We start from the raw sequence: 10,944 nt of genomic DNA, 5'->3' as shown, positions 1-10,944 counted from the left end.
CACAGAACAGACACCTCCGTAATTTAGTTTCGCACTAGGCGGCTAACGGAATGGATCACTGTAAATCTTATCACTGATCTGGTTATGTTGATTTCAGTTATTTTTTTTCTGTCATGAAGAACAATTGGAACCAACTAAAATAAATGGCTACATAATGAAAGTCATCTTTGTTCTATGTATTTTTGAGGCTGCCAGACAGTGAGTTGTCTGTCAGAAGTGTGGACTTCTGGGTCAGCAGTTGGCCTCACTTGTGTGTAGATACGGAATCTCATGGGCCTTTGCTGAAATGCAGTGTGGAACTGCATGATGGGAAGAGTAGACTGACTCATTCAGTCTTTATTGTGCACATTAAACACTTTGTTCATCTGTGCTGTAAGCAGCTGAAAAGCAGATTGGATTAGAGTCAATGGTCAGTGATCAAAGGAGTTATGCATCAAGTCAAGCCATGAAAACTAGTTCAGAGTTATGGGAGAACATAATTTATTTGAGAATTTTAAAAAAACAAAAGAAAATTCTTATTCTTCCCACCAACATTACAATGTAAGATTTCAAATTCTACAGGTCCCTTGAAACAAAACAATTTCGTAAACATGGTTTAGCAGAGCTGTCACAAGATTGAGAGATCAGTATGCATGTAAGAGGTGCGGGTTCATTACAGAATGCCATACACTCCACCTTAGTGACACCATTAACCACAATCAGTAGGCATAACACCGCATGGAGTGTGTCAAAATGAGAAATACACCTTTCGCTGTACACTTTCTCTATTATGTCAGTACTGCAAATACCAAAGCAGGACTAACCCCTGACTAAACAAAAGCTTTAAAACATATCCAGTTCAAGTCTGATATTAACTGCTACAATGTTACAGGAATAATGCTACTACAACACAATGCAAGCAATGTTACACTGTATATTTGGGTTAAAGGTGGAGCGGTTTTAGGAAGTGGGCCAAATGCATAATCGGCTGATATTTACAAACCATGTCAGTTTATTTTGTTTCATGGTCCAATTATCTGACCTCAGTGAGACAGCTAGCTTCATGAAAAACTGCGCCTTTGGAGGTATTGTATGCAATTTTGGTATATTTAAAAAGTCAGAAGTTAATAACCACAAATGATCAACTTTTTTTCTTTCTGTCTTAGCAATATTCATTTGTTTTATGGATTATCAGACTTAGCTTGTTTGAGAAAAATAGAAGCGACTCACATACATTTACCAGACTGAACCAAGCTTAATCTTACATGTGAATCAATATTATCTGTTACTGTATATAATATAACTGCATGGAAATATTTTTTAATGACCCTTGTCTGATTATTTTCATATTAATACACTTTTTCATAGCGTTTTCATGAAAGAAATAAAATCACTCTCATGTTTGGACTCTCATGTCCAGGTGATAAAATCAGGTAATATTTAGAGATGTTGTTATTGGAATACTGATTATTACAAACAAAATAATTGTAACTGAAATCAAGATCATCCAATCATTCTTGAATGTGAAATTTGAATTTCTGGTCCACACTTTACTTATTGGATCCCAGGCCGTTCACGAATTCAGATGAGTTTATATAAATCGTGTTGGGTCAGAAGTTGTCTGTATAACATGTATCAGCTAGTTTGTCATTTTAACATTATTGCTGTACATACATTTGAAAACATTGAGAATGGAACATACTGCATACAGTGTTCTTAACTTAATCTCAGAAAAAGCAATAATCTGAGGCACCCTGGATAAAACTGTCAACATAGCTGTAGTGTAATAAAAGCAACATGACAACAAGAATAAACCATGTTGGAAATAGCGCAAAAAAACTAATCTCTCACAATGATATACTTCCCAATACTTCACTTTTTCCATCTCAACATTAATTTTGCAATCGTTTTTTGCTCACTTTGCGATCTGCATCATTTTCTTCTGCAAAAACTCTGAAAAGCTTCCTGAAACTGCAAATATTTGCAACTTTCATACACCACCTAGTTTGTCTTAGAATGTCTAACTGTATAAAAAAAAATCACAGTAAACAAAGACACAGCAGCTCTTGTTCATAATAAACACAGGCCAAGCAAGACAATGCTCAAAGCCTAAATACAAGACTATCAAAATAAACTTATCAGGGCCCAAACAGAATGTTGCTCTCAGTATTCCCTGCTTTTTTTTTCAGAATATAAAGCAATGAGGACTGCAATCAAATAAATTCAGTATCAACTTTTTCAAAATCTGTAAAATACAACATGAGCCAGGGAAACACTCCCTCCGTTCTCACTACTGAATCCAGAGCACAAGACAATATTACTAGGCTTACTTTAAAAAGTGGCATGCTTTGAATTTGCCTCCATGGGTAGAGATTGAACTATAAACATTTTCTCTGGCATAATCCAAAGCGCCCCAGATGCCACACCTCAGACTGTCACGCTGAAGAGTGAAACAGCAATCAGCTGTGCACCTCAACTGTTGAGCTCCTCAGTGTCTCCTGAGTGGGATGCTCCTGTCCCCAAGGAGACCCCCCCGCCCCCCGCCCCGAAACCCATCAGGCCTAGGCTGCCGAGGAGTGCATTCAGTGGCAGTTCTGGCATCTGGGGTGACAGGGTCCATTTACTCTGCACCTGCACCCCCCTGAGGTATCTCCACGCCCCTGTGGACACACATGAAACAAAAAAAATCAAACATGCATCCTGCTTTGAACTCTTGTTCTGTTGTTAATGTTCTATTTTTAAGCCCCTTAAAATTCCCACGTCTTTATTTCGGCTATTTAAATCTAAATCTGAGCAGGGAAGCAGTCAACCGTAGAACATTACGGTACACTGCACAGTGGCTGGTCACAAATGAAGTCATGCATTAAGTACTTAAAAAGCACCGATTTTGGAGCCGTTGTTATGAAATAAGTTAATACAAAAACCCAAATTAAACTATTAATACTACTGCTTAAGAATTTTAACATGACATTTACTCTAAAATTACTTGCAACATATTGTTTTTATATGACGCAAGTCCAGAAACCTTCCAAATGTATGAAAACAGTACACATTTTTAAAACACATTCCTTTACCACAATTTTTTTCACTGTTTCACTGTTTTTTCACCGACAAAGCAATGTAGTTTGAGGACACTGCTTTTTGTTACAAAACCTCTGTCCAACCAAGGATTCTAGTCAATCTAGTTTCCTGAAGTTCCCTAGTTCCCTCTGATCTCTGCTGCATGTCAAGAGGCAAACAGAGTCAGCTGTGCTCCTGTCAATATGCATTCTACCCCACTACTGCAGGAATCAGGATAAAGGGTATGACTCCTTATCTGAGTACAAATGTGAGTGCCGTCAGCTGGCTGTCTTTTTCAGATACACATTCTAAGGCTCACAGTAATAAAAGCTGTGTCATTGTGGGGGGAGGAAAGGCAGAATGTTGAGTGGTCAGTCTAAAGGCTGTGCGCTGCTGCTGTTCCTGTGAGGAAGCAGTTACTAAGCTAGGTTGTTTGGTAGATAATTAACTGTGTGAATCAGAAATATGTCAAACCTGTGCTTGAATCATCCATTGTCTTAGATAAAGAGATCTGCTAAGAAGGTAACTGATTAAATGAAAATGTAGTGTAATATAATGGTCTGAACAGGTTTTGTTGATATCCAGTGTAGCATACTAGTAAGGAGCAGGGCTCATAACCAGAAGGTTGCTGGTCTGATTCCCCATTGGGGCACTGCTGCTGTACTCTTGGGCCAGGTATTTAACTCAGTAAATATTAAGCCCTATCAATGAATAGCAGGTAAAAAACTGTAACCTATGCAGGTCGCTCTGGATAGGATCATCTGCTAAATGACAATAATGTAATGTAATGTAATGTAACACAACTGCTTGTGCTTTCTGTGTGCTCCCACTGCCTAGCCACAGGTTTGAGGAAAATGAGTAAAAGATGTCTTGCCATGGGACCCCAGCGGGCCTGGCGGGTCACCCAGCATATCTCAGTCTTGCACATCACACAGCAGATCCAGTCACAGCCGTCCTTCTTCTGCACGATGATCTTACACTTGGGGCAGTGCATGGCTTCACCGGTCTCCAGCATGGTCTGCCAGAAACAAGCACACAGGTTAGTGTCAGACCCCGGCCCTTTCCTGTGTTACTCACAAAGCCAGGCAAACTGTGGTATAACATATAAACTTATGGAAGTTTGACTGGGCTGGTGTTATCAATTATGTTAAGTGTGACCATCACCCTTTGAGAAAACGCCAGTCTGAACCGAGTCTCAAGTCAGGGTTCAAAAGGCCCCAGGGTTCTAAGCCCTCTTACATTCAGCATGTCCGTGGTCTGCTTAGCAGCGAGGTCGTTTTCAGCTCTGATGCGAAGATCATCCTGGTACTCCTTGCAATTCATGTCTTTGTGAACGGCCTACAAAGAAAACAGGACTTCATCGATTCCTTGTCCACCAATTTAAAAAAAAATCCATCAACCCTTCCACTCCAGTCTGACGGAGCGGTTGCACCACAGCGGAGGAGAGAAGCAGACAGAGGGGAGTGCTGACTGTCCCCACCTTGCAGGGAATGCAGTTGGTTTCGTTGCAAAGCTGACATTCAAACTCGTTCACTTCGTCTTCGAATATGCACCAGCCCGCGCAGTTGGGCGTCTGGCAGTGGTAGCTGTTTTCACTGCGAGTCTCAGCAATGCTCAGCCTCAGCTCCAGGAACTTCTGATACTCGTCCGGAGAGAGCAGCTAGGAAACAGACCAGCAATATGACTGAGCTCCATCTCTGATGAGAGAGACACTGCATTAAGAGTTTTGAAACACTGTATATTTGCGGCTGTTTCTCCACAAAGTCTCGTGAAATATGCAGCAGGAGTTTCTCAAAAGGGGAACATCATTTAAAGAGTACAATTAGATGTGCAATTTATAGAAACAACATAGAAATTTGTTTAATACACAAAGAAATCATGACATTAATCAAAGAGCAGTCGATGGCTCCCTTCTGAGCTTTTGTTTACCATGACAGTAAGGTGTGAGCATTATTGTTTGGGTAAATAACAGATCACATTATGGATTTTCAGTGGAGTGACCCTTTACAGACGGGCTGGTGAGCTTACAGATTTTATTTCCCTGTCCTGCAGCTTGCTGTTGCAGGAGTAGTTCTCATCCATGTAAGGGCATGTCACCTCTGCATCCAGGCTGTTGGTGATGGTTCCTTTCAGACAATCTCTGTGTTTCAACAAGAAAAGATGGATTCCACGTTATAATTACAGCAAACTATTTGGTTTCCTGAAAACCATGTTATTCTAGTTCCAAAGTGTATACTACAATTTTTTTTGTTGGCGCTTTTTAAAATTGTCATCAAAGATTAAATATTTACTACTTATGAAAATCTAGCTAGCTAACAATTGTACAGACCGTATCATGTAGCTGGCAAGCCAATAAAAACTGGAAAAAAAATGTTAAAAAAGAAATGATAAGCTTTACAGACGACAGGAGAATTCATTAGTTATGTTACTCTTGAATGTTACCTCCAGTGTCTTCACATTTTTATATTTTTGGTTTTGCCAACAAATATACACACAAATAACATGTGTGTCTGTATATAAATATTTTGTTTTTATGTTGTTGAGGTAAAAGGAAATCACTTTCTCTGTTTCATACTTGCAGCAAAAGGCAGAAAGGTTTCACAATATACATTTAATTTTAATTCTTAGACTACATCTATCATTTTAAGACTGACTCACTACTACTTCCAGGTTTTATGCAAAACAGTTCACAATACAACTATGCAAACAAGAGCAAGTCTCTTCTGTGCTGCAGTCAATAATAAAGTGTCAATATCTGTCAATAGAGGCACTATTTTCTCAAGGATAAATGCTTGGAACTAGTTTCTTTATGAAAACTACAATCTCTGCTTGTTCTATGGAGGCCATCTTGGAGCAGACACCTATTTCCATTGAAAATGCAGAAGATGCAAGAGATCTTACTGCTAAAGAATCTTTGGCACTGATGAACCTGATTTCTCCAGGGGCTGCCTTTGTGTATTTAGGGGTCAAAAAATTGTGTCATACTTGCAGAAGTTGTGCAGGCACTCTCTAAGTGTAGCGCCCTCCCCTGGTAAGATGGTGCCATAGCAGATGGGGCAGTCGACCTCCTCAGTATTGGGCACTAGACTGTGCTCGTCTGTCTGCAGCAGACTCATGAAGTTCTTCTGCCTCTCATCCTCCAGTGCCTTCAGTAATTCACAAAAAACAGGAAAGACATAATTGTAATTGAGTAATTTATACGGTTTGCATAAATAAAACTTTAAATAAAAATAACTTTCATTAAAAAAAACTTTCATTTAACTTTAATATATATTAATAAAATATATTATTATTAATAACATATTTTGCAAACATTGTCTTAAGAGAAAAATGTGACTCTAACATTGTTGTGAGTTGTGAGTGAGTGTGAGACAAGCAGTGTGTTTAATAGTTTCACTGGGCTTTTTCAGCGGTCGAGACCGAAAGTGCTACCTGCTGATACTGCAAACAGGCAACCTCCTCTTGCTGGAGTCGAAGAACTTCCTGAGCATCCGGCTCGTAGATGTCTGGTATTTTGTAATCTGCTGGCCTTTCCATCCCACACATCTCGCATCCTGGCCTGGTTGGCTTGTTCACGTATGTGCACTGTGAACATGACCATCCCACCTACACACACACACACACACACACACACACCTTACCTTTACCTTTCACAGACTGAACAAACACTGATGCATTGCATTGATTTTTCTCTGAGTCATGCACTGACTGAGCTGTGTTAAGACAATTCTACCACACCAAAGAGGGCATGCATGAAATACATGTAAGAGCTTCTACAAAGAAAATAAGTAATCATATCATCAAAATGAAAAATCTTGAATCAATGAAACACCAAGCTCTTCAGTAGATTATAATGTAGCTTTGGTAACTCCACCTGGGGCGTTGATGGCAGAGCTGCAGGTTTAGGGGGCACTGGAGGTGGCGGGTTTTTCACTTCCCTGACCACGCCCTCTTGCCTCTTCATCACAGTTATCTGCCCTGTGCCCCTGGGCTCCAAGGAATACCTCTCCATGGTCTCAATGATACCTTCAAATGCAGAAAACATTATCCCTAGCTATTCAGTATTAATATTTACCTATTTGGCGGACCCTGCAATTCAACGTCATTTACAGGGCATGCCCAGGGGCCATAATTAAACCCAGTGATTCAACAGCTACGTTGCAGCACAATAAACACACATCTGAAGTTTTCAAGCACGTGTCTTTCGGACATTTACAGCTGTGTAGGCCATTGCAGGATTTAGACAAACATAGTTCTACACTTTGGTCAGAAATTGCAAGAGAGGTCTCTTACAGGCAGCTGTGTAATATAGTGGTTAAGGAGCAGGACTCATAACTGAAAGGTTATCAGTTCAATTCCCTGCTGGGGGCACCGCTGCTGCACCCTTGGGCAAGGTACTTAACCCGCAATTGCCTAAAGAAAATATCCAGCTGTATACATGGATAACATGGTAAAAAAAACTGTAACTAGTGTAAGTCACTAAATGCCAGTAATGTAATGCAATGTAAAGTAATGTCTCACCATCAAGGCGACGGTTCTCGTCCTCCTGTTTCTGCTGCTCTCGGCTCAGCTGGGCTGTCTTGGCTGACCTGATGTAGAGGAAGGCCATGTCTCCATCCCTCTTCACGCCATGACTGTACAGCGTCTCGGTGTCCCGAGCCAGGCGCTTCCCAATCACCCACGTCTGCAAGGTTGGGTGAAACCCGTAGTCCTGGTTCACCTGTGGACAGACCAATCAGAACACGTGGAGTCCTTCCTGTTATTATTGCTTTACTATTTTATTAAATTATATTATTATTTTTAAATTATTATTTTAAATGAATGACAGTCTGCAGGCAAATAACAGAGGAAACAAGCAAAGGTATTCACCCCCTTCCAATGATATTCCGTTTTGTCCACAATGAATGATATCACAACATTTTTTCAAAAACTTGAATGCTCAAATCCTTATAGTCGAAAGAAGATAAATGTTGCCAAAAAACTACAAAGAAGTAAAATGAAATATATTGACTGCATAAGTACTCTCCCCTCTCAGTCAACACTTGGTGGAAACAACTTTGGCATTACAGTTGTGGATGTTTTTAGATAAGTCTCTACAAACTTTTCACAGGACAGTGCAATTTTTCCCCATTCTTCTTGGGAAAATTTTCTCAAGCTCTGTCAAATTGGTTAGGAATCACTCATGGACAGTAATTTCATCAAGCTACAAATTTCCTATTAGGTCAGGAGTGTGGCTGTGCAACTCAAGGACATTCACTTTCTTCTTGTTAAGCCTCAGCAGCTTTGGCCTTGTGCTTCCGGTTATTGTCCAGCTGAAAGGAGGAGTTTTTCCCAGATTTATATCTTTGGCAGACTGAATTCTGAAGCAGAATTTTTCTCCAGGATTCACCTGAAATTTGCTGCATCCATTTTCCATTTAAACCTGAAAAGCTTTTCCAGTCCTTGCTGATCAGAAGCATCCCCAGAACATGATACAGTCACCACCATGCTATGATGACTGGGCAAAGCACTTTTTTGGGTTTTTGCCTGATGTACTGCTTTGCATTTAGACGAACAAATTTCAGTCTCGTCTCATGTGCCCAGAAAACTGTTTGTATCACATAAATTCTTCATTGCAACTCCATGCTGTATTTGAGATGTTTTATTTTTCCCAGTGACACAGTGATGGCTTCTTTCTTGTCACCCTGCCACACAGGACAGGTTTGTGGAGGGACTGAGATGTGTGTGTGTGTGTGTGTGTGCGTATATATATTATCTGAATATATATATACATTTTTTTTTCTTTAGAGAGTGTGTAGTAGGCTGTGTAGATCAGATGTCAGAAATATTAATTCCTATTTAAAACTGCCATGAGTGCAAGCTCTGAGGCAATAAAATGTGAAAAACAAGCAAGCAGTTCAATACTGTCAAGGCACTATTACTTACTAAAATTTTTACTACAGGGTGACGCTTATGCCCAAGCAAAATCTGTATGATGTAAAGCAAAGAGCAAACATTTCTCTACCTTGGCTTTGAGATCCGAGATGGTCATGTCGGGTGTTACTGACATGGTGATGGGAACAGAAGAGTCCAGCTGGGCATCTTCTACTCCCACTTTCAGCCTGTGCAGCAGTGGCAGGTAGAGTTAGCGGAGCGTCAAAATCAACACATAGCTAAGCTTCAGTCACCTGAATGCAGTTAACAGCAGCTGGCTAATCCACATACCGTATAGAATCCTGGGAATATGCCTCCTGGCAGAGCCTCACAGACACAGGCAGATGCAGTCCCGCAAGCTGGTCTGCATACTTCACGGCCTCCTCTCTGTGCCCGGAGGTGAGGGCCTCGCTCAGTAACTGAGCTATGTCTTCCGCTGCCACAAGGAAAAGGGCCCTTATGTTAAACTGAGTGACTTTTTATCCCAAATGTCAAATGTACCAGCACCCTGTGTCAAAAACATCTCCCGAAACTCAATTGTTGAGGGTTATACTTGAAGTAATGGTGGATGTGCAAAGAGGCAATTTCAAAGCCCTAATGGCTCTGCTCTGCAATTACACTTTGGCAACAATAAATTAATGAGTAATACTATTAATATGTTTATTACATTAAGTAGGCTATTAGATGTGCCACAGCTAAGAAATTATCCAGGTTTTTACACCTAAAGGACAAATGCTTGTTAATCCAAACAGATAAATTATATAACATTTACTTAAGATATGATATACCATTTCAAGAAATATTATTTTTACAGAAACTCAACCAATCTACCTTGTTTTTCCTCTTACCTTCTTTCAAGGTGTTTGAACGGCACCCTTCTGAAGCTGCCATGTTCCACCTGTGGACGATTCATACGACTTATTCAACAAGAAGAGATGTTAGTCAACTGTTACAATGTAAATTAATCCAAATGTCATATGATTAAATCTGATGTATATCAATATCTTTCATGATAATTAAGACCTGTCAATTACTTGGGTTTGTCACACGGGAAGCCAAAATCTACTCTTTAACATTATGAAGAAGGGTTTTATAATTTGTAGGTATCGATCAGTATATAGCCTAACAGTTCTACTTTCCTTTGTGAGAAGGCTATATTACGTAAACTCGAAGCAGGGAGTTGGTTTACAGGTGAGAGACAAGAGACAAGGTACTATTGTCCCTGAAAACATGGTGACAGTCGGTAGAGGCTAAGCATTTAAAAGCACACAGTATCACGATGTGAATATGACGCAAACATTGACAACAAACAATTAAGAACGTCAATAACGTCAATAACATTTAAAACTGAAAAGAAGCTCAGTTAGGATAGTTACTAACGTCATATGGGCAAAATTCGAATGCTCGAAAAGTGTCTTATGCTCATTCCAAATAAAATATACTTCCTATCTGGTCTCAGCCGAAAACCAGTAATGCCGAGTTTTGCCACAACTTCACACCAATGTATGTAATTAACAATACTGGAATAATTTCGCGCCTACGCTTACCTTCAGTAATATTCAGTACTGCAGGCTTTCACCCCTCTCTTCTTTTACCTCCTAAATGCTGTTTTCTGTTTTTAGAGTAAAGGACCTTTGCGTTACTAAAAGAAAAGTGAAACGAAACTTAACTCCAGGAAGTCAATACTTAAAGGGGAACTGGTAGTTTGCGAATTTTGCTCCCATGAAATGGCTGGGGTTAATCTATGTCATTTTAACTCTATTAAAAGTGCGTTTGATTAATCACAATAACCTATGAGCAGTTAGGGGGAAAAATTGCTACCGAAAGACAGCTATTACGCCAAATTTCTTTAAAGTATACTGATGTCGCAACCATTGTATGTTTTCACTCTGCTGTTCAAAATGCTGATCAGCCTGAATTTAGTATAAATGAATAGGCAGAGCAAGACAACGCGTTCATATAATTTACAACAGTTTTAATAAAAACAGATAC

The 10,944-nt window shown here is 39.8% G+C and overlaps 1 protein-coding gene across 1 annotated transcript; it reads right to left on the bottom strand.

Moving 5' to 3' along the window:
• Positions 1-1,313: 1,313 nt before the first annotated feature.
• On the bottom strand, positions 1,314-10,600 carry rbck1 (RanBP-type and C3HC4-type zinc finger containing 1). Its single transcript, XM_036531683.1, has 13 exons — positions 10,500-10,600; positions 9,801-9,850; positions 9,244-9,388; positions 9,044-9,140; positions 7,561-7,759; positions 6,914-7,065; positions 6,472-6,645; positions 6,025-6,185; positions 5,068-5,179; positions 4,520-4,699; positions 4,279-4,377; positions 3,914-4,057; positions 1,314-2,639 (listed from the first exon to the last, which is right to left on the bottom strand). The coding sequence occupies exons 2-13, from the start codon at positions 9,841-9,843 to the stop codon at positions 2,562-2,564; spliced, it is 1,584 nt and encodes a 527-aa protein (XP_036387576.1). The 5' UTR covers positions 9,844-9,850; positions 10,500-10,600; the 3' UTR covers positions 1,314-2,561.
• Positions 10,601-10,944: the final 344 nt, after the last annotated feature.

This window comes from Megalops cyprinoides, chromosome 6, assembly GCF_013368585.1.
Source record: "Megalops cyprinoides isolate fMegCyp1 chromosome 6, fMegCyp1.pri, whole genome shotgun sequence".
Classification (NCBI taxonomy): domain Eukaryota; kingdom Metazoa; phylum Chordata; class Actinopteri; order Elopiformes; family Megalopidae; genus Megalops; species Megalops cyprinoides.
The sequence above is the reverse complement of the archived record's forward strand: the minus strand, read 5'-3'. Positions and strand labels throughout refer to the sequence as shown.